We start from the raw sequence: 23355 nt of genomic DNA, 5'->3' as shown, positions 1-23355 counted from the left end.
ATTGTGAAACAGTATCAATGATTTTCAGCATTTCCCCCACCATTTTATTTTACAGCAGGCACATGTAGCCTCCCACCCAAATTTAAACCAAAGCTGTCCCTGGCCACATCCACACCAGGCCTTTATTTCCCTTTATATAGTCATCGATTCTTCCAAAGAATCCTGGGAAGTGTGGTTAGTGAAGGGTGCTGAGAGTTGCTAGGAGACACCCTGTTCCCCTCACAGACCTTCAATCAGTGTGGCTGACTGTTAAACCAGTCTGGCCACTGGAGCTCTGTCAGGGGAATAGGAGTCTCCTCTCAGCACCCTTCACAAACTACACTTCCCAGGATTCTCTGAGGGAAGCCATGACTCTCAAGTGAAATCAAAGTCTGGTGTGGGTGTGGCCCCCTGATTAGGCAAGCCCAGCAGCTGTGAGGCTTTTAGAACACTGACAGTGGGTTCTTACTGAGCATGCCTGCGCTTATCATTGGCTTCCAGCCAAAATATCTTTAATTAATTAAAAATAAGCCAGGCATATTTTTAACTTGTAAACTGCAGAAGATGAAGGTCAGAGTATGGGGCAAGGTCAGTATTAGGATTACAGGTACTCTGTGAACATGGCTGATTTTTAATGAATTTCAACAGATTATGAGCTCTCTCAGAGAAAAAGGTCCAAAAGGGCTCTGGGTTTTCTCTCTTTTTAGACTTCGAACTCTCTGTTCTCTCTGACTGTTTTGTGTATCACCATGAAAATTGAGAGGGTTGTTAAGCAAGCGTTTCTGAGTTCAGGACTATATGTTTTGTAAGGTTTTGTTTCGAAATCAGCTTATGGGAAGCATCAGAATGGCTTGGGGGGGTATTTTCAATTTAACATTGCGGAATGTGAAAAACCCACGCTGGCTATAGTATACAGCCACTCTCGTGGCTGTATAATATTACTGTGGCAGATTTCTTTTGTTTGTTTTTCAGTCTTTCAAATTTCAGTTATTACCAGATGCAGCCTCTCTCCTTTTTGACAGTATAGATCATGCAGTGCTTTTTCTTCAGCGTCTCAGCCTTCACTTTTATACCTCACAAATGACTCCCCCCTCCCCAAGTTTGAAGAGTAACCTGGTAATAGATACTGTTGCTGGGAGTAAGGAGGGATGTAATATTTAATACATTGTCCTGGTTCTTCTTGTATGTTTTGTTTCACTCAGGCTTGCACACACACTGCTCTTCATGACGCCCTTGTGAAATATGGCACTGTTGGGACTGAGGATGAGAGAGATGTTACCAATTCTACCTGGCATTGGTTTTATCAGTCAGTGATAGAGCAAGAATTTGAAACTTGTGGTAGAAGAGAAAGAAGGCCATTTGTGTTGTTTTAATGGCTAAGATGCCGTCTTCCCCACCCCCCAGGTCCCATGCTGCCATCCTTACGTTTCCCAATGAAAAGTTCTATGATGGGGAGCTGCAGGAGCATGCCGACCATCTCATCACCCATTCCTACTGCACTTGGAAAGAGCTGGTCAAGCAGGTGAGGAGTGGCAGGCATTATGCACTTCTGTCATACTCATGTACACAGCTGAGTTGGTGTGCTTTCTTCTCTTGCAGGGGTTTCCCATCATCTTTCACGGAGTCTCTGGAGAAGACCAGCGGGAAGAGAATAGCCCTTCATTTTTCAACACAGCCGAGGTTAATGTGTTGACTAACTACCTCAAAAAACTGCTTCTGGAAGAGCAGGGCAAGAAAGGTCTGTCTCGAATTTCTCCGAAAGATATTGGAGTTATCTCTCCATACAGGAAGCAGGTGAGACCTTCTGTTGGTTCCACCTTGCTAAATAAGATTTCCTTCCAGGAGTGGTGTCATCTTAGAGCCTCTTCACATCATCAAAATGTCCTCCACCTGATATAGCCATATTTAGTTCTATGCATGCCTGTGATCAAGTGGCGTATGCTCCCGATAATATGAGCTGTGTATAGATAGTAGCTGTGGTGGCAACTATAGGACTTGCTTTGGGGTTGTTGCAACCAGTAGCCATGTATGTCTCAGGTTGTATCTTACATTCTCCAGGTGGATGTTGTGATTAGTTGTGCTGTGCTGTCAAATGCCTGCAGTCCATATGTCCCCTGACTCCGTCGTGACCTGGGTTTCTGGTCTGTATTTGCTGCAGGTAGCTATGACTGCAGGCCAAGATAGTCTGTGCAGGAGTGGTGCTTTGATCCTGCAGAAAAAAACACTTTGAAGGGGAGGGTTAAAAGGTACTTGGTTGTTCCACTCCCCCTGTTGCTTTCAGCGTATAGCTCAGATATCCAGCTGAGTAAGAAAAGAATTGTCCAGGCAAGCACTTAATACATTTAAGAGGTCAGTACTCTATGTATAAACACACACACTTAAAAAAAATCCTGAAACCCCTTCATTAAAAATGAAAAATTATCATCAGCATCCTAAGTTCATCCCCTACATCAGAGGGGGCTAGTCTGTGACCCCCTAAAAAAAGTTGTTTTTTTAATTGACTAGCCCCCTACTGTGATGCCATGATGCTAAAAGCTTTTTTGTGACTCCCCTCCGTTTTTAATTTTTTTCCTAAATTAAGTAATAATTTTTTAAAAAAATACGAACTGCTTCCGTGTGATACTGTGATGTCAAATTTGTCCATTTTAATAATTAAAAAAATAACTGACAGTCCCCATAGATACCCCACTGTGACTTCATATAGATGTTAAAACAGCACCTGAGAGAGGGTGAGCTTTTCTTGGTGGGACCTTTTTGTTGACGTGTGTGCGTTGTTGCGTGAAACAGCATACATTACGTTGGAGTTAAGTTGAGCAAGAAACTTCTTCAGAGCATTAGAGCATGTTAAGAGTCTTTTATTAAGACATTATGGCTTAAGGCTTAAGAGTAAATACATGTAGAGTTTCTTCAGTCACCCCCCCCCTCTGGGGGTAAACACAGAAGACAACCTCTCAGTTCAGAGGCAATACACAGAAGAAACAGCCTCACAGATCAGAGGCATAAATCAGAAGACACAACTTACAGACTCTGTTAGAACTTTCCCAGTCTATCAGATGGTTACCATAGCAATGGCCTTGGCAGTCCGTTTCCAGACTGGGCTAAGACATAACTCCCCCCTAGTTACAGTTTTGCAGACTTGATGGAAAACTACTAGGCCTCATGCCAACAAGCTTCCCTTTTCCCCATCATGTCTGTCAATTACAAAAAAAAATCTCAACAATATATCTCCACAATACATAGCCATACAGTAATACATTTCTACAATACCTCTTGCAATACATTTCAGTACATTGCATCATACATTTTCAGTTCAGTACAGTTCAAAATTACATCTCAGTACAGTTCAAAACCTTATTCACTCAAACTTTGGTTGAACACATGTCAAATAAAGTGTCTCAGGATCCATTTCTACAACTTTATTCATTCCAGGACTTGTTATTAATCCCACGGTAAATCTGTCAGGCGGTTTGCCTAAATTTGCTCTTGTAGAGCGTCTTAAAGGAACCAGAGCTTCGGCTCTCTCTGCCCCCCCATTTGTGTTTGTACTTGTGCTTGTGCTTGGCACCGCGTGCCCAGGATCTTCCATTTCCTCAGCTTTTCGTTTCTTTGATCTGCGTTTCCCACAAATGAGCTCAGTTAAAGCATCCCTGAGAGGAATTTGTGTGCCTTCCACTTTAATGTCAAGGTTTGGCTTAAATGTCTGTGATTGTGTTCGTGTTTGTGTGTCATCTGTTCCTGTAAGAATAACTGTCTGCCTTTGATCCCAAGGCTTTTCTGAGACTTTAATGCTTCTGCTCAGAATTAACTGCTGTGTTTCTGGACACCAAACTCTGAAATATGCATTCTGAAATCCCAAAACAAAACCTTGCTGTGCTCTGGGCGCAAGCTTGCCCCTCCTTTTTCCCTGTGGAATGTGGATCCAGCACCTTGCCCCGAATTTTTGAATGTGTTCTATTTTAGGCTTTCTGCCAGTAAGTTTCTCATAAGGAGACATTCCAAGTGCACTGTGTAACACCCTGTTGTGAATATAATTCGCATAAAGAATTGCTTCTGCCCAGAAAGAATTCCCTAAACTGCAATCCATCAGCATGGGTCTCATTGCTTCCTGCAGCACCCTATTTTTTCTCTCAGCAGTTCCATTGGAAAACGGGCTAAATGGAGCAGTGAAATTCTGGTTTATTCCCTTACTCTCCAGAAAGTCACTCAATGCCTTATTCGTGAATTCCCCACCTTGGTCCGAGCGTATAGCCCCCACCGTGACGCCGTGTTGAGTTTCGATTCTCTTAATGAACAGTTTCAGCTTCTGCTCAGCTTCACTTTTATGCTTTAACAGAAAAACATGACAAAATCTTGAAAAATCATCTACCAGTACCATGAAGAATTTTGCACCTCCTCGTGAAGCATTTATTGGCCCTGATAAATCAACATGAACTAGCTGGTAGGGAGCTGTTGTGGTTCTCTCAGCCTCCCGGTTTATTGGTGCAATAGTCATTTTAGCTTTATTGCATGCATCACAATCCATTAACTGTCCACAATCTTTTAAACGCATGTTTTCACTGTGCAAAGGGGTTTTCTTTATCGTGTCAAGGTTTGCATGCCCCAGCCTTTGATGCCATTCATGGACACGCAGCCCTGATGTTCCTGTGCCTCAGCATTTAACACAGCACACCCTGCTTGACTGCTCTTTATTACAAACTGTGAATCATTCAGGCTTCCCTGCATGCACACTTGATCTCCCCTCATTACAAAACATTGGTCTTTGTGAAACAAAATTGAATAATTACAACTCACCAGTTTTCTGACTGATAAAATATTATGAGCCAATTCCGGAACAAACAAACATTCTGACATTATTCCAAGTTTATCAAATCTCACCAGACCACGGGCTTCCACCCGTTTATGTGATCTATCAGCAAGTTGCACAAAATCCTGCACTTTTTCTGAAGTGTAAAACAAACTTCTGTCTTTAATTAATATATGGCATGCCCCGCTGTCAAGCAGCCAGTCAATAGGTCGTAAATCTTGAGACTTCTGTTTACAAACAAAGTTCACACTGCCTTGCTTCAAGCCTCCGTCCCTGGAGTTGCGCTTGACTGGACATTCCCGGTGTAGATGCCGTCGATCTCCGCAAATAAAACAAGCCTTCAGCCTCTGCTGTTCCTGTTTGTTTTCCTGTCTGCTGCTGCTTTCTTCTTTCAGCTTGGCTTTTTGCTTTTCCTCAGCACTTTTCGCCTCTTTGCTTCTGACAGCTTCCATCAGCTCGGCTCTCTGCGCCTCCTGCCTCCGCTGCCATTCCTGGGACAAATCCTGCAACGCGTCCCACATCTGTTTTGCCGACGGCTCATCTCTCACACACATCAGTTGAGAATCCGATAGAGCCAAGATTATAAACGCCTGCGCCCTCTGGTCTCTGCGCTTCCAGGCCGCGGTCAATACCGCTGGGGTTTTTTCATCAATAATGTCCCATAAATCCTCTGTTATCAGCAAAGCCCGCATCCTCGGCTTCCAGCTGCCATAATTCTTTTCATTAAGTCGTTCCATCGGCAAGCCTCCCCCAGACAGGTTTACAGCCATGTTGCTCACCTCCGTCTGGTTCAATCAATCAAGCTGCCCTCTGGAACTCCGTCTGCCGTTCAGACCAGCAACTTACTCCCGTGTAATGCGCTGTGGATCTGGGCCCATAACCCCTGTTGATGTGTTTGCGTTGTTGCGTGAAACAGCATACATTACGTTGGAGTTAAGTTGAGCAAGAAACTTCTTCAGAGCATTAGAGCATGTTAAGAGTCTTTTATTAAGACATTATGGCTTAAGGCTTAAGAGTAAATACATGTAGAGTTTCTTCAGTCACCCCCCCCCCGGGGGTAAACACAGAAGACAACCTCTCAGTTCAGAGGCAATACACAGAAGAAACAGCCTCACAGATCAGAGGCATAAATCAGAAGACACAACTTACAGACTCTGTTAGAACTTTCCCAGTCTATCAGATGGTTACCATAGCAACGGCCTTGGCAGTCTGTTTCCAGACTGGGCTAAGACATAACTCCCCCCTACTTACAGTTTTGCAGACTTGATGGAAAACTACTAGGCCTCATGCCAACACTTTTACAGTATAGGTCCTGGGGTATAACAATACTCCCCTAGTGTTAGAGAATATGTTTCTTCCAGAAATTTGTTAATTTACTTAAGTGTTTTCAGAACGTAAAGTTGCTCGTTATCTACCAAGCTGAGAAACAAAGGTAGCCAGGCAGCTCCTTCTGGGAAGAAGGGCGGGATATAAATTAAATAAATAAAAAGCAAGCAGCAGTGAATCTGACAAGATGACAAATCTACTTGTGCTATATACTCTGGCTGTGGTCTTGAGCCATGCCCTTTTGCCCAGGGTCTGTGAATCTTTCCTGTCCCACACCCATCATCTCTGTCAGCAATATCAAAACTATTATTCCCACCCCATCAATGGAAAATGAAAGACAGTACAAAAGCCACTTTGGCCATTTGTGAAGGGAAGATTTCTGATGCTAGCATCCCTCTTTACTGGCCCCGAGGAATTCATTCCTCTGCTAAAGGGATTAACCAAAAGACATGAAGCATTCATACTTGCCAGGAACTCAATCTAACAATATGTTTGAGGATGCAGGAATCACTAGTTTTGCTTCTCCTCGCTCCCAGGTGGAGAAGATAAGAAAAGCCATTAGTATGGAACTAAACGGCCTGAACAATATCAAAGATCTGAAGGTGAGACTTTATTTTCCTTCCAATTGTGCCAAGGGAGGAATAGTTTTAATACTTGTCCAAATCAGGTATGGTATATCTTAAATAAGAATTGCTTTGCTATACTAGACCACAACTGCATCTATCTACCACTCTTGTGTCCAGAAAAGCTCACAAGTGAGGTTTTGTATGACTACGTATGGTTTCTGTCATCACAGTACTATAGTAACAGAATGAGCATTGCATCAAGAATAGGAACATAGGAAGCTGCCTTACATTGAGTCAGGCCATTGGTCCATCTAGCTCAGTATTGTGTACAGTGATTGGCAGCAGCTCCCCAGAATTTCAGGTAGGAGTCTTTTTCGGCCCTTTCTAAAGATGCCAGGGATTGACGCTGGGACCTTTTGCATGCAAAACATGTGCTCTCCCACTTAGCTATGATCCTTTCCCAATTTCATTTCTGAGCCGTCTCTTCCAATTATAGAAGGCTTTGAGTCAACTTGGCAGCCATAGCTGTTCCAGCTTCCAAATGAGACCTATCCATTGCCCTTTTTCATTTACTCTACAAGGACAGGGTGGTTAATCTGTGGTCCTCCAGATGTTGTTGGACTGCAACTCCCATCGGTCCCAACCAACGTAGCTAGTGGTCCATGTTGATGGGAGAAGTAATCCAGCAAAATCTGGAGGCCAATAGTTAGCCACCCCTGCACTGGAAGAAAAAAGCCCCCCAGCTACTTATCTTTAGAAGCCCCTTTCTTGGACATTAGTTTTCCCATTCCCATGTTACTTGGCTAGTCGTCTCTTTCTCTTCCTCCAGGTAGGCTCCGTTGAGGAGTTCCAGGGTCAGGAACGGCGTGTGGTCCTCATTTCAACAGTGCGAAGCAGCAGCAATTACTTTAATTTAGATGAGAAGTTCAGTATTGGCTTCCTCAAGAACCCCAAGGTACTAATCTTATGTATATCATCATTTTATAATCTTCAGTACACATACGGCGTCCTTCCTTTTGGGACAAAGGCATGCCCAGAATGAATGGCCCTCATTCTTGCCCGCCAGGGGCTGTGAGAGAGGCTGTGCCATTTTGTGGCTTGCTTTGGTCACAGTGTGTATCTGGATGGCATCTTCTCTTGCTGCCAGTTCATTGTAGACTGGACATGTGGGCAAGAGCCCAGCAAAAAGCAAGTAGCTCTATTTTTCCCATGCTGACACTATGGCAGGTCCTGCCAAGGCTGCTGTCTGCCATATGGATTGGCAGTATAGATGGTACAGGGAAGGGTGGTAGTGGTGGTGAGGATGGGAACTTTCCCTTAACTGCTCTAATGTACAAGAAAAGAGTTAACATTTATCTTGCCAAAGCAAGGTGTTTTGCTCTTGCTTTCCCCTACAACCCTACACACATCCCTACCTGTTTATTTTCTATCGTCGCCACAGAGTGACAGGAAATTAACACAGGTGGAAGCCTCACTTCCCTATACAGCAAGGGGTCTTAATGTACACTGCACATTTAACCTGTCACCATTTCATACCACCATGTGAAAGTTGCACCCTTCAAATCATTAGCTCGGTTCCAGCCCTGTGATTCAGCCTTTGCCTTCTCCCAGCCTTCCATTCTGTGGTAGCTTCAAGTTAGATAAAAATTGCTTTCTAAAAACAAGAAGCTTCAGTTAACAGTTGGGAGTATAGGCTCTGTGGAGTCTGCCCCCAACTTTGGGAAGAGTACTTACCCTCTCCAGGTGGCAGTGATTGAGTCTATTTCCTCCACATGTATGTAGTCTTTCCCAGGGGTCAAGGCTATTAACTTTAATTCTGTTGTTCTTTTTACTCTTTCCATTTTTAGCGCTTGAATGTGGCCATTACAAGAGCTAAGGCACTCTTGATAATTGTAGGAAATCCAGTTACTCTGAGCAAGGATCTCTACTGGGCCGAGTAAGTGTTGCCCTCCCACTCCCTAAATCTTTTGCTTGTTTCCATTATCCCCCAAGCCATTTCAGCCAGCAGCCTGCTCTCCCTTTATCCCTCTGTAGTCAACTCAAGGCACTTCTATATAAGCAGGACTAGAGATGCCCTAAGTTACACCCAGCTCAGTCAGATTTGCTGCTGATAGGTCTATGGGTGGTGATCCTTCTGCTCAGCTATTGATCTCAGTGCATTTGACACCTTTCTAGTACCAAGACCTATCTGACAATAGCGATTAATTCAATCCTAACATTACGTTGCTTCATAGTGTGGGAATTGTGCAGCAGTGCATAATGCAGCAATCATCATGTAATGTTGTAGATTCATTAAGCCCAAATGCTCTCTATGTGTTGAGGTAAGTGAGCAGGTAAGTCTACAGAAGAATGTTTGAGGTTCAGAAGGAATTTTCCATCAGGTCAGATTTAAGGTGCACCTATATTAGTTTTGTTCTTATTTCTGTACTGTGTGGCTTGGCTAACTGAAACAAGTCACCTGAAGCTATTTTCCATAGGAGGTGGGCCATCACTGTGGGAAATAGTTCCACCTATCGTGCGAAGGCAAGAATGTTTTTGAAGTCAAACCTAGGGACGTCATGCCCCTCCCGCTCCCCAGTTCATTCTTGCCTTCGTACGAACAAGATTGGAATTTCACGTAGCATTTAGCTAAGTCTCGTATTTGTTTGTCTATTTCTCTTTAAAGCCTTTTTTCCGTTTTTGTTCCTAGCCTACTGAGGATCCCCTCAGAGACCGCGACTGCGGCTCTCTTCCCCCTTTCCTCAGAGCTATTTAATTTCTTTTTTTTTCCTTGACTGGGGGCTCCCTCTGAGACCGCGGCTGCGGCTCTCTTTGTTTTGGCAGTTTCAAGCCTCCTCCCCCCCCGGCTCTGTCGTATCCATAGCCAGGGGGCTCCCTCAGTGACCGCGGCTGCGGTTCTCTTTTTTGATCGCTTTTGATCTCCCTCCCTGATCGTTCCCGCGGCTGCAGCTGATCCGATCTTAGCGGGAGCTTGTAGCTGCGGCTCCCGCCGTTACTCCCTTGCCTCAGATCGCCCTCGCTACGTGGCTTAAATCCCACTGCGAAGGGCTTTACAGACGGCGGCTCTCTCTGCGGCGGCTGCCGTTTTTCCCCTACCTGCTTCTTCCGGGGTTTTTCTAGCGCCGCTACTGCGGTTTTCGGTGAGACCGTGCTGGGCAGCCCTTCCCCCAGTTCGCTTCTGACGGCCGCCATTGCTCCTTCTCCCTCAGCCCTTTTTTGATCGTTTTTTCCCGCCCTTTTTTCCGGGCGCCATTTTTTGAAATTCAAAATTCCCGCCTTTTTTGTTACCATTTATTAAGCATCGGATACCTCCCCTGCAGGCTATCTATCTGTATGTTTATGTATATGTGCTGCTGACAAACTTACACAAGGCTGATTTACACACATTTTTACTGTGGCTGTAATCCTAGTGGCCGAATTATATTATCAAGGCTGGAGCTCCAATCCTAGTGGGCTGGATTATATTATCAAGGCTGGAGCTCCAATCCTAGTGGGCTGGATTACATTATCAAGGCTGGAGCTTTAATCCTAGTGGCTGGATTACATTATCAAGGCTGGAGCTTTAATATCAGTGGCTGACTTGTATTAAATCTGATTTACATTGTATATCCTGCCCCCTCTGGGGCCGTGAACAAGCCAAAAACCCAGCCTACAGCACTAATCTGAGTGTGCCAACTCTAAAACAGCCTATATTATATTAACGCTGATACCTCAGTGCATTCTGCCCCCTCTGTGGCAGTGCATTTCGCCATCTGCCAGTGTATCCTACCCCCTCCGTGGTAGTACACTGTGCCAGTTCGGGTCTTTACATTCTGCCCCCTCCGTGGCAGTGTACTGCACCCAGGTTTATATAAGATGGTAGAACAGCCAGGCATGTCACCATCAACACACATGGTGCCAGATCAGCCAGACATGCCACAATCAGCCAAGCCACAACATCCTAACACGTCTAAGACCAGACATGCCAAAGCACTGGCTAAGACAAAACATCTTTCCAGCCATAGTAAACCAAAGCGCCCTCGTTATGTCTCTGTGCCAACCACTGCCACAGCACAGACACACATAAGTGACATTTTCCATTCTCCTACTACTGCCTCTGACGAGGAAGAGTTTGTTGGCTTTCCCGCTCACTGTTCGCCTAACGAACCTACCTCTGGCTTACCGCCTCAGACATCTGTTCCAACAGTTCACCAGGCACATACATCTCCCACATCTGGTCTGCAGCCGTCTCCTGATTTCCTCTCCCAACTCCAAGCCATGCTGGCTTTTTTCACACGAATGCAGTCACTACCACAAGTTCCTGCCATACCCCCACTCAACATGGACCAACGTGCGTGCCATGAAGCTCATCCTTCCTGCTCACCAGATCCCTTTGATGTAGCCAGAGGCAGATGTACGGACGAAGCCTCGTATGCGGAGGAGTCAACTTTCACTGACCATGTTGAAGGAGACGACTGGAGCGACTATTCAGATCATGAGGAGGATACCTCGTATCTCTTGTTCAATACCTCAGATTATCAACCGCTAGCACGTAGGGTACTTCATACCCTTGGTCTCCAGACTGCGCCTTCAACTTCGTCCGCCCCAGCTATCAAAGGAGCCAAGGTCCTCAAATCCCCTGCACCTACTGAACACTACATTCCGGTGCCGGACCCAATTGCCAAATTGGCCTCCGAAGAATGGGCTCGTTCACTCAAAGCCCGACGCTTCAAGAACCTGGCTGACAGATTGTACGCCTTAGCCCCAGACTTTGCCACCAAGTTAGATGTCCCTGGCATAGATGAACCAATCGCTCGCCTCGTTTCAAGATCTCTTTTGCCCAGGGAAGGGGAATCCCACCTAAAAGATACTACTGAGCGACGAATTGACTTCGCCCTCCGCAAGAATCACGAGGCCACTGCCTTAGCCATGCGTGCCTCCGCTTCAGCCTCCATATTCTCCAGAGCCTCTATGATGTGGATGGATGACCTTCTAGAGGATGCTAACCCTGATCCTGTTGCATTCAGAAGAACACTATCGAAATTACCTAAGACAGCAGCTTTTGTGGCCGATGCCACTTTGGATGCCACTCAATTAGGGGCACGAGCCATGACGACTCAAATAGTCGCTCGTCGCACCCTCTGGCTTCGCCACTGGCAAGCTGATTCAGCGGCCAGACTGAACCTGGCCAAGGCTCCTTACTCCGGATCTCTACTCTTCGGTGAGGAAGCTCTAAAGGCAGTTCTGGTTGATCCAAAAGACGCCCAAAAACCGGTTCTGGCCACAGTCAAGAACATCGACCACAGGCCCTTCAGGCGATTTCCCTCCTTTCGTTCTAACCAGTCCTTTCGAGGAACGCGGCCAGGAGGACGAGGCCGCGACTTCAGACCCTATGACCCCAACGCATTCAGGGGCTCCTGGAACCGATGCTTCCAGGGCAGAGGTCAGTACCAAGGGCGCAGGGGCAACTCATCGTCCTCATATAGGGGAGGCCCTCGCATACACAAGTAGTATTAACGCCCTCCCCATAGGTGGCAGATTACTTAATTTTGGAGATCGATGGCTGCGCCTTAGTACGGTCCCCTGGATCAGGGACCTTTTCACTTACGGCTATACCATAGAGTTCTGGGCAACCCCATCAGACAGATTCCATCCATCTCCTTGCCCAAGGGCACCAGCCAGGCACAACATCATGCAGACAGCTATACATCACCTCTTGGACATAGCGGCAATAGAGCCAGTTCCCACAACTGAGAGGTCGGAAGGGGTGTACTCCCTCCTATTTGCTGTGCCAAAACGAGATTTATCTTGGAGGGCGGTATTGGACCTCAAGTTTGTCAACCGTTTTGTAACATACCGCAGGTTCAAAATGGAATCTCTCCATTCCATTACCGAGAGTCTGCATGAAGGAGACTTCCTGGCTTCTATCGACCTTAAGGAAGCGTATCTCCATGTGCCCATTTGCATAGCCCACAGAAAGTTTCTTCGGTTTGCCTTTGGCCACCAACATTTTCAATATAGAGCGATGCCATTTGGCCTCTCCTCTGCTCCAAGAGTATTTACCAAGGTGCTACTCATCCTAGTGGCTTACCTTCGGACCCAAGGGGTTCATATCTACCCATATTTGGATGATCTGCTAATACGGTCCAAGTCTGAAGAGCTGGCTCATCATCATTTAATGATCACCCTCAATGTTTTGCAGACCTACGGCTGGCTTGTCAACTTCGACAAAAGCCATCTCCAACCAACCCAACGCCTACTACACCTTGGGGCAATGTTGGACACCCTGCAGGCAATGGTCTTCCTGGCTCCAGATCGCATCACTGCCATCACAAGCATCGCAAGGTCCCTGATGCAACAAACATCCGCAGACGTCATGCTTCTCGCCAGAGCGCTCGGGATGTTTATCTCCACAATCCACATTGTGCCCTGGGCTCGAGCCCACACTCGGCCCCTTCAGTGGACTCTGTTGCCTTTTCAAAAAGACATTGCCAGCTCCAACCATCGCAAAGTTCATTTGAGCCCCGCTCTGCGCCTCTCCTTCCGCTGGTGGACCAAGGTTCAACACCTCTCCAAGGGCACGTCGTTCAGAGAACCCCGCAGAACCGTCATGACCACAGACGCCAGCCTCATAGGTTGGGGAGCCCACTGCAACTCCCAGTACGTTCAGGGGGTTTGGCCCAACGCAGAGCAATCTCGAAGCATCAACTGGCTGGAACTAAAGGCTGTCCACTTGGCTCTATGTCATTTTCAGTCTCTGTTCCCTTTGCATCATGTGCTCATTCGAACAGACAACACGTGTGTAAAATCACATTTGAACAGACAGGGGGGCACCAGGTCTCGTCCTCTGCAGGACTTAGCCTCCCTCATCTTTGCCTGGGCAGAACAACATCTACAATCCCTGAAAGCAGAGCACCTCAGAGGGATTTGGAATGTGACAGCAGACTGGCTCAGCAGACAACAGGTCTTCCCGGGAGAATGGAAACTTCATCCAGCCATTTTCCATCGTCTCCAGTGTCGGTTCGGCGCCCTCTCAGTCGACCTGTTTGCTTCCAGTCACAATTGTCAGCTTCCAAGGTACTTTGCCCGATACCTGGACTCAACAGCAGAAGCAGTGGATGCTCTGACAACACCGTGGCCAGACGGTCTATTGTACGCCTTTCCTCCCATACCTTTGTTAGCCAAAACCTTGAGGAAGGCGCGAACCGAAAGGGCACAGCTGGTTCTGATAGCACCATTTTGGCCACGCCGACCGTGGTTCTCAGATCTTCTGGCAATGTCAATGATGGATCCTTGGACACTTCCAGTAACGCCAGACCTCCTATCCCAGGGTCCAGTACTGCACCAGGACCCTACTTGGCTCAATCTAACAGCGTGGCGTTTGAACGGAGACACTTGAGGTCAGCTGGACTGTCTGACGCTGTGATTGATATTATTTTGGCCTCGAGAAGACCATCTACCACCCGTATTTATCAACATACCTGGGTGGCTTTCTCCAAGTGGTGTCACTCCCACCACCACGATCCATCCCAGGCCACTGTGCACCAGGTGCTCCAATTTCTCCATAGTGGCTTTATGATGGGACTTCGACCCAACACTCTACGTCGACATGCGTCTACTCTGTCATCCATTCTCTCAGTGTCCTCCCCTGGAGATCATATTTCCTCACATCCGTTCATCAAACGTTTTTTGAGGGGAGTCGCCCTCCGCTCTCCGGCTGTCGTCCATCGGTTCCCCTCATGGAGTTTGCCAAAAGTTCTGCAGGCTTTGCAACGCCCTCCATTTGAACCCATCAGGACTGTGCCCCTACGTATACTGTCCTTCAAGGTCCTGTTTCTGATCGCAATCACATCTGCCAGACGCGTTTCGGAGTTGGGCGCATTGTCTTCTGCTAGACACCTCTGCGTCTTCCATAAGGACTCTGTTGTGCTGAAGACTGACCCTTCCTTTCGTCCCAAGGTCGATTCAGTTTTTCATTGCAACCAGGACATTGTCTTGCCTTCCTTTTGCCCGGATCCTACACATCCTCTTGAAAAGGCTTGGCATTCGTTAGATGTTCGGAGGGCTCTCAAGACCTACCTGTCTAGGACCCAAGAGATTCGACGAACGGAGTCTCTGTTTGTATCCTTTCATCCAAGGTCTATGGGGCATAAAGTATCCAATTCTACCTTATCCCGTTGGTTAAGGGCATGCATTACTTTAGCATATGAGTCCCTGAAGCTGTCAGTTCCAGCTAGTATAACGGCTCATTCTACCAGGTCAGCCGCCACCTCGGCTGCTTTTGCCACTAATGCTCCTGTTGCCGATATTTGTAGGGCTGCAGTCTGGTCTACCCCACACTCGTTTATAAGGCATTATAAAATTGATCGTTATGCCTCTGCTGATGCATCTTTTGGCAGACAAGTGTTGCAACAGGTTCTTAATGAGGATTAACATGTGGGTGGTCCCTCCCTATATGGGTTGCTTTGGTACATCCCACAGTGATGGCCCACCTCCTATGGAAAATGTACCATTGGTCTCACCTGAAAGGTGATTTTCATAGGAGTGGGCCATCACGACCCTCCCAGTTGGAGGATGACTAGAGATTTTATCAATGGGTTACATGTTATTGTTACGCTATTATATTTAAATGTAAGAGTGAAGTCAAGACCTTTAGCTCTGTTATGTTATGTAGTTACGTTAGAGTCATGTTGTTATGCATGTGACTATTATGCTATTTTCCTGGCGGGCCTGTTGGCCTTGTTCTTGTATTTTTAGATATCTCTTTTCAGACTCGCTACGAATGAACTGGAGAGTGGGAGGGGCATGACGTCCCTAGTCTTGACTTCAAAAACATTCTTGCCTTTGCACGATAGGTGGAACTATTTCCCACAGTGATGGCCCACTCCTATGAAAATCACCTTTCAGGTGAGACCAATGGTACATTTGTTCTGACAGTACCTACGATGCACCTCATTGCTCTTGCTTTCCGACTGTGGTACATTGTGATCTACTGTGTATACTGGGTGAATAGATCATCCTGCTCCTATCAAGATGTTGGATTATGTAGACCTTTGGTTTTTTGTGAACACGAATTTGCCACATATTGAATCAGACTGTTGGTTCATATAGCCCAGTGTTGTGTACAGTAGGGCCCTGCTTTTCAGCAGCCCTCTAATACGACGGCTTTCAATTAGAGTAAGGCTTCACTCATACGGCGCTTGTTCCACTTTTACGGCGTTTTTCAGGCGTCGGGCACCTGCTTTTCAGCAGGTTTTGCTTTTAGGTGGAGGTCTGGAACGTAACCCGCCGTATGAGTGGGGCCCTACTGTACTCTGACTGGGTTCAGCTTGCCAAGACCTCAAGTAACGTCTTTTCCAACCCAGCTACTTGAAATATCAGAAACTAAATCTGGGCCCTTCTCATAGTATGTGGTCTACCTCTGTAGCTACCCCCTTGTGGCCTGTGTGATGCTAATCATAGGGTGCTTGAGAATTCAGACTTGGGCCATTTCATGCAGAAATGAGCTATATCTGGACAGGAATCCCATCAGCTACAGACTGCCCTACTGAGTACAAAGTACATTCCAGTTCAGCACAAATATATCCTGTTCTTCCCTTTTAGCTTCCCTTTAAAGCCCACACCCAAATTCTAATGGCTTTGGGTCAGGCTGCTGACAGTAATACTACTTCATTGGTTCCTCAGGTTTCTCAAGTATTGTAAGGACAACAGTGCATACCGAGGATATCAATATGAGGGAGATGAAGTGGATGAGGTACTGCTAGAACTCGATTCTCTCACCTTGAATAGGCAGCCGGCAGGTAAGAGGTTACAGTGACCTGAAGCTACTGTTTGGTCTCCAGTCATACCTTGGGTGCATAATAATCCTAAATGTATAGCAAGTAACCTGAAAGGCATTTTCAGAGCCGGGGTGGCCTGCAGAACCTGGTCATTTGGTTCCAGTCATTCTCTGCATGATTCCACCTGTGACCTAGAGGCTAGGATGAGTCCTGCAAGTGATTACCAAAATAAATGCAGCCACCTAAATCTTGCAAAAATTCTTCCATGTGTATTTCATCATTTCTTCTGTGCTGTCCAATGGACAGGATGGGAAACTTAAAAGGAGAAAGATTCACTTTTTGCAGCTATACAAACCCCCCACTTGACTAAAGCCAGTGGCCAAGATTTTTATTTTTGCATGTGTCTTGACAGAAGGGCTCAGCATCCAAAATGGAAACGTTTAAAAGTTCTGCTTCTTTCCTTCTTTCTGTCTGCACACACGCATGCACACTTTTAAATGTGGACTTTTACTGTCAAATAACTTTATACGTTTTGAGAAATAACAATTGCAAAACAGCATATTGTAAAGGATTCTTGTTGTAGAAAATAGCGAAAAAGTTTTTTAAAAGTGTGTTGTCTTTTAAGTACACCTGAAGGTTGCAAGGGGGAGTGCACATGGCCACGGTTGTGTATGCTAGAGCAGAGGAAACCATGCCAGCTGAAGCTTGATGGGTTCTCACAATGCAGCACAGGTAAGCCCTGCTTGTGCTGCAACACATTCTCAATCAACAAAGGGGCAGTGCCGGAGCATATCAGATTAACGTGAAAGCAAGGGCAAACAAATGGAACTCTCTCTTCCACCCTTCAGCTCTTCATCTGTTCTTCTTCTCTGTAGGCAACACTTTAGGAGAGAGTCACATCCAGCAGCAAGTAGAGCCAGAATGGAGACATGAGCACTGAAGACCCATACTGTCCTAATCTTGGTGCTGCTGCAGTCTGCATTCTTGAATAACCTTTCGGCTGTTTACAGATCGAAAAAGCAGATGACAACCCAACTGAACAAATCATGTTTGGGCTCCCTACCTCCTGTTTCTTAGAGGTTGAAGCCAGAATTATACACAGAAATCCTAATTGTGTAATAGGAATACACTGTGCTCTTACCTGTATTGACTTAGTTCAGTGTAAATTCACTTTCTTGTGCTAGACTGTGCATTTCTCTCTTGCTTGGGGGTTGGATTAGGCTGAGAAAAGACTGGCATTTTTTTTGAAGTGCAGATGTGCTAGATTATGTAAAGCAAACAGATACAAGAAAGGACTGGAGTGGCACTGAGTTCAAAGGTTTAATCTGCGGTAGAACTCCACTGATTTTTGAACCTATGACAGGAAAATCTCATTTTTTAATACTGTGGAGAATGACAGCTAGATTTCTATTTCTAGGTACCTTTAAAGTTTATCAAGAATTGATTGGGGGGCAGGGGAGAAACGAAGCTTGCTCTCAAACCGTTGCCATTTCCAAGCCAGATTTTATCATCAAGTGTTTTTTGTACTGCATTTTCATTAAAGTTTAAAGAATTAACCACAATGTGTTTTATGTTATTGAAGGAGACATTCCCCTGCTTTGTCCCTTTCTATCTACTGCTTGTTAAGAGTATTGAAGGGGAGGAAGGAGATCAGATGAAGTACATATTGATCTTTAGAATAGAAATGCCTTTTAAAATACATTCTGTAATCAGACACTTGGGACTGGCCATATCTCCTTGTTTACAAAAAGCAGCTCTTGGGGGCTCCCACTCTGGATCAGAGCCACAACATGTATGCAGGGGATTAATCTCTGTTGCCGCAATGCTCCGGTCCCCTCCCCTCCTACCATCTGACACAGCTGCGTGGAATCATCTTATATGACCCCATGTTTGAGTATTGGGGGGAGGAGAGAAAACAATTATCCACTTAGCTGTAAATGGGGCTTGCGATACCACTGAAAAACACAATGACCTCTGCAGGACCCAAATCATCTAAGTGAGATGTAGGAGAAATAGTCTTCCTGCAGAAACATGGGTTGGAAGGATGGTGTCTTAATGGGAACAGCTGGAGGATGAAAGGACTTGTTTCTTTGCATACATGGGCCAATTTCCCACATCAGAAATATTAGTTGGGAAGCATGCTTTTTTGCCCATGGATTGAGCCTACTGCAAAAGATAATCTCAAAATATGACTCAAGTGGCATTGTTTCTGCCTTATTGCCACTGTGTATCATTTATTACTCTTGTCAGCTGAGGAGATGAAGCTGTGACTGGTACAAATAGCAACTATTATTCACCAAGTCTTTGAAGATCTGTGTTATGGGAGCAGCTGGTACAGTTCACAGAGTGGAGCAGCAACACTTGGCTCTTTGCCTGCCTATGAAGTAAACAGAAGACTAAGAATGTTGGTCTCTTGGGCAGTTCCTCACACAACTGTGGCAATAAATATGGACAATGAAGTTGCTGCTTGGGAATAACCAACGGAGTGTAGCTCCTTGGAGAGCTGTAACTCACGGAAATCCTGCCTGTGGTTCTAGTGTAGTCTTACTTCTGTTTGTGTTCCCTGCCCAGATGCATTTCTTTCTGAGCTGCTGTTGCAGTTGGTTTTTTTTAAAGAATAACCAAAACACAGCTAAATACATACACAGAACAACGGAACCAGTAAGTTTGCAGGAACCACAGGAAGTACTTTCAGCTACAAATTATGATAGCGTTACTGAAGCAGACACCCCTTTAGGGTTAGTGTAATTGGCTCCTTCCATCTCCAAATCTCTTGGTGCTCAAAGCTCCAGCCAGCTCTAGCCCATCTCCCATTTTTTAAAGAACGCTTTGTGAACTCACTAATGACAGCCATTGAGTAAAAAATGTTTCTAAGCATTCAAACTATTCACAAATATGTCAGTAAGTACCCTTTGTTTGACTTTAATTTACAGCAATTTTCTATAAGCTAGTGCCTTCCACATGTTGCTGGGCCACAACTGCCATATACCTGAATTGGCTACACTGACGGGCTGATAGGAGTTGTACAGCAAACAGTGGGAGGATACTAGGTTAGCAATGGCTGGTCTACAGAGAGTTGTAATACCATACTAGTCTCCAAGCTGTTTGCAAAGCTATAGTCAGATGATGGACACTCACATATTCTACACATCCTAACAAATTCACTAGGTAAGCTATATATGTGTCTTGGCAGGTGGCCTATTACTTAAACACTGCACTGAAGTCCTATACATCCTTACACAACAAGATAATCCAGGGATGGGGAATCTGTCCCTCCAGCTGCTGGATTCCAACTTCCATCAGCATAGCCAATAGTCGGGGATAATGCATGGTCTAGCAACATCTGGAGGACCACAGTTTCCCACCCGACCTTTTCCGGCGCAAGCCACCTCTCTGTTTATCAAGATGAGAAGACTTGCTCAGAGCTCTATCATTCAATGACTAGATAACGAGGAGCAGAGTCTGCTTTCTTGCATTAGCCTCACTGTGGGCTGCCAGCCAAACTGACTGAAGCTGCAATCCTAACCATACGTACTCAGAAGTAAGTGCTAGTGAATTCAGTGCAGCTTATTTCCAGGTAAGGGGTTAGGATTGCAGCCTGAGTTATCTTTAGATTAGTGGGGGAAACATCTTGGTCTGGCAGAACTTGTGGGAGGAGAAGAACAAGAGCGAATGTAAACGTTTTGCTTCTGCATCCGCCAGACACATTTTTCTATTTTGGTGCTATGTTGCTTATAGAATTGTTAGATGTGTAAGTTTAAGAGGTCATTGGATTTATGCTATCCATTACACTTAAATTTTGCCTTTCCTCTAAGGAGCTCAAGGGGGTGTGCATGCTTCTCCTTCTCCCCATTTTATTCTCACAACAAGCTTGTGAAATAGGTTAGGCTGAGAGCACACAACTTGCCTGAGGTCACTCAATTAGCTTCATCGCCGAATGGGAATTTGAACTCGAGAGTGGAGTCCAATGCTGTAAACCACTACCATACCAGCTCTTGATTAGCTAATATTGCTAGCTAAAAAACAGAGTTCCAGGGAGCCATATTTGGCAAGGTTCAAATTTTTTAAAAATGGTGATCTATAGCACTTGGGAGTACAGCAGTCTGCTTAGAAGAATTAAGGGGTAATTTAAGAAGGAAAATCCTATTTTAAAGTAACCCCTTCCAGCACTAGCACTCATCAAATCAACAAAGATAAACAACTTGCCTTATCCTCTTAACATTGCTAAGACATTTTTAAAAGGCAGTGCTGCATTTTGCTTTTATAGAGTTATACAACTCAGTTGTCTTTATAGCCAGAGCCCTGGAGCTTCACATCCCTCAAAGCGTAGAGGCTTGTGGCACCAAACAATTTAGGAATTAAAGGATCAGTAACTGTCTCAGTTAATCATGATAACCTTTATACAAATAATAAAACCCAGTGCTTCCTATGTGAATCCTCTCTGATCAAGATTAAAATGTGTTTTTTTAAGTCACATCAATTGCCATTCTCAGTAACACACTATTGACCATCCAGATGGTATACCACAGCTGACGCTCCCTGCACTTAAATGCTCATATGATATGATGAATGGTTGCTAATTAAGGGAGCTCCTGGTCCACTACGACAGAAACAAGCTGCCACACTTCTCCCCTTCTCCGATGATGACCTTTCTTTTGGATGTTATAGTTAAAAGCCAGTGTGGTGTAGTGGTTAGACTGTGGGACAAGGACCTGGAAGACCTGGTTTCAAATCCCCCACTCAGCCATTAAGCTCACTGGGTAACCTCAGGCCATTCACTGTCTCTCAGCTTAACCTACCTCACAAGGTTTTTGTGAGGATAAAATGGGGAAGGGGACAGAACTAGATATGCCACATTGAGCTCCTTGGAGGAAAGGTAGGTTATAAATGGAATAATAAATAAATAGTTTCTCCCAGATCTCCCCTCACTCTACTTTTTATATCTGCAAAAAGATTCTGGCCACTGATTTATTTAGCAGTAGGGATTCAGAGCTCGGGGACAAGGCCATCCAAGTAGATAACCCTACCTACTTTCTCCTTTTTTATATAAAATTTTGTTTCCACATTCTCAGCAATGCCTCATTCTCATTGCTGTCTGCTCTTTGCCACTCCCTTCTTATCTGTGAACCATGGAATCCCTCAGTCTGAAAGGAATGGACATGGGTGAATCTGCATGTGCAGCAGAATGCAGAGTTCCACACTATCAGAACAGACCACTGGCAGGGCAGGTTGCAAGTGAGCAATCACTTTTCTAATCATGCAAGGGTTGTTGTAAAAACTACATTAAATTTTTATCATGCTTTTTATGTATACAGCAGATAGTATATATAGTGGTCCCACGTAGTCTCCTATCCAGACACTGTGAAAAGAGCTAAATGGAACCTTTCCACCTGCTGTGCTAGCTTTCAATCTGCACAGAGCTTAGAATGTATCCTCTATCTGGACTCTGAAACAATACCATTTATTCTATGACCTCAGGACTCCTAATATACATCCCCCCGTGTGCAGATCTGCCCAAGGTGAAGGAGCTGAGTTGCCATGCTTTGCAGAGCTGTGAGAGAAGAGGGGGGCGAGAGATGTGAGCTCCACTGAAGGAGCTGAAAGAGTTCCAGTGCAGCTCAACTGCCCTGGAAGCACTCAGCAAATATTAAACACAGCTTCATATGGTTCAATGTGCAGATGGAAAGCTATATAGCATCCACAACAAAAGAGCCGAGCTTAAGGTTGATTTAATTTAATGACGGAGGTGAGAATATTGTATTGCCAGAACACAAGGCACTACCCCCCAAAGAAGCAGAGATTATTTCTTACCACTACAGAGCACAGCTCCTTATGGGAATACAGAAGGCATTTTGGCAAGACTTACCCCTTGCCTTAAGTAAGTTTGTGAAGAGAAGCCAGTGCATTCACCTGTAAACCAGAGGCTGCCTCTACATTCTCAGACTGCAATATTCAGAAATCTAGCCTCCTTAATTTGCAAGCACAGGAAGACAAGATTAAGCACTGGTGAATTGAACAGTAGGATTAATATAAAATGGGAGCGAAGAGCAATACAGAATTAGTTCAGGTGCACTGCCTCCTCAATACAAAAAGGAAAATGTTTACAAAGAGGATTCCAAAGACATCTCTGGCCCTTGGGCAAGCTGGGGAGAGCAGCCTGGGTACACAGCACAGGAACAAACCATGAAGATACCTACACTGTGTGTCCCAGGAAGCTTTACTGTGCAGAGGGGTAAAGGAAGCAGCCAGCATGTTACTTTTTTTACTCTAGACGGAGCTAACAGCTCTTCTCTCCACTCTGACCCCACATTCACATCCGTGGAGTGCATGGAAAGGGACAGATACACTTCTGACAGCACAGTCACATCATTTGCTGGGGCTTCCCTTTTACAGGAGGGGGCAGCCTTTGCGCTTCTTGTTCTTCCTGACTTGCAAGGCAGCCCGAGTGGCCATTTCAAACACTTCCCGCACGCCATCCTTTGTCTTGGCTGAGCACTCAAGGTAGCCAAAAGCACTGATCCTGTTTGCCATGTCTCTCCCTTCCTCTGGCTTCACTGGCTCCTTATACAAAGAAGAAAAAGAGCGACCCAGATTAATGAAACGTTATCAAGCCTTGATTGAATGAAGGAAGTGAGATAACACAGTATTTGTTCTAGAAAAGCATCTGCCCTAGAAAAGCATCACAACAGCACAGCTCCTTGCAGAAATATGGGTGGACGTTTTGGCAAGACTAAAGCAGCCTTCTCACATTAGTTGTTGGGGGAGGGAAGGAGGAGACAGTCCATGTATAAAAAGAGTCAGCAGGGCTGCATTGTGGCTCCCTGGCCCCACATAAGCTTTCCAGGCTCAGATGTACACACAAGGTTTGGAAAATCAGAGGGCTGGGTTGGGTGAACTCTGGGATGGGGCCAATGGCAAGGCC

At 45.5% G+C, this 23355-nt stretch overlaps 3 protein-coding genes across 6 annotated transcripts in view; 2 read left to right on the top strand and 1 right to left on the bottom strand.

Annotated features, from left to right (window-relative positions):
- The window catches only part of MOV10 (Mov10 RNA helicase), a 60569-nt gene extending 42580 nt beyond the window's left edge, over nt 1-17989 (top strand). For 2 of the 3 annotated variants that reach the window (XM_061631988.1, XM_061631989.1), the window contains 7 exons: nt 1384-1501; nt 1579-1773; nt 6646-6711; nt 7505-7630; nt 8523-8611; nt 16339-16454; nt 17309-17989. In XM_061631988.1, the coding sequence (XP_061487972.1) occupies nt 1384-1501; nt 1579-1773; nt 6646-6711; nt 7505-7630; nt 8523-8611; nt 16339-16454; nt 17309-17373 (775 nt within the window). In that variant the 3' untranslated portion in view covers nt 17374-17989. Of the gene's footprint in view, nt 1-1383; nt 1502-1578; nt 1774-4312; nt 5846-6645; nt 6712-7504; nt 7631-8522; nt 8612-16338; nt 16455-17308 lie in introns of those variants that run through there. The other variant, XM_061631990.1, reaches the window with a different exon arrangement.
- On the top strand, nt 8619-16332 carry LOC133387361 (uncharacterized). The gene is made up of 2 exons (XM_061631987.1): nt 8619-12097; nt 12857-16332. Exons 1-2 carry the CDS (start codon nt 10531-10533, stop codon nt 15085-15087), a joined length of 3798 nt encoding a protein of 1265 aa, XP_061487971.1. The 5' UTR covers nt 8619-10530; the 3' UTR covers nt 15088-16332.
- A 4162-nt stretch (nt 17990-22151) lies between the features above and the next one.
- RHOC (ras homolog family member C) overlaps nt 22152-23355 on the bottom strand; it is a 55131-nt gene continuing 53927 nt past the window's right edge. For both annotated transcript variants that reach the window (XM_061631995.1, XM_061631996.1), the window contains exon 5: nt 22152-22994. In XM_061631995.1, coding sequence (XP_061487979.1) covers nt 22821-22994 — 174 coding nt within the window. In that variant the 3' untranslated portion in view covers nt 22152-22820. The remainder of the gene's footprint in view (nt 22995-23355) is intronic.

The sequence above is a fragment of the Rhineura floridana genome, chromosome 6 (assembly GCF_030035675.1).
Source record: "Rhineura floridana isolate rRhiFlo1 chromosome 6, rRhiFlo1.hap2, whole genome shotgun sequence".
Classification (NCBI taxonomy): Eukaryota; Metazoa; Chordata; class Lepidosauria; order Squamata; family Rhineuridae; genus Rhineura; species Rhineura floridana.
This window is presented reverse-complemented; position numbering and strand designations above follow the sequence as displayed.

Coding starts and splice junctions, on each gene's coding strand:
- LOC133387361 (XM_061631987.1), top strand. CDS start 10,531: ATGGTAGAACAGCCAGGCATGTCACCATCAACACACATGGTGCCAGAT. Junction 12,098..12,856: donor CCGATGCTTCCAGGGCAGAG/GTCAGTACCAAG, acceptor AATGTTTTGCAG/ACCTACGGCTGGCTTGTCAA.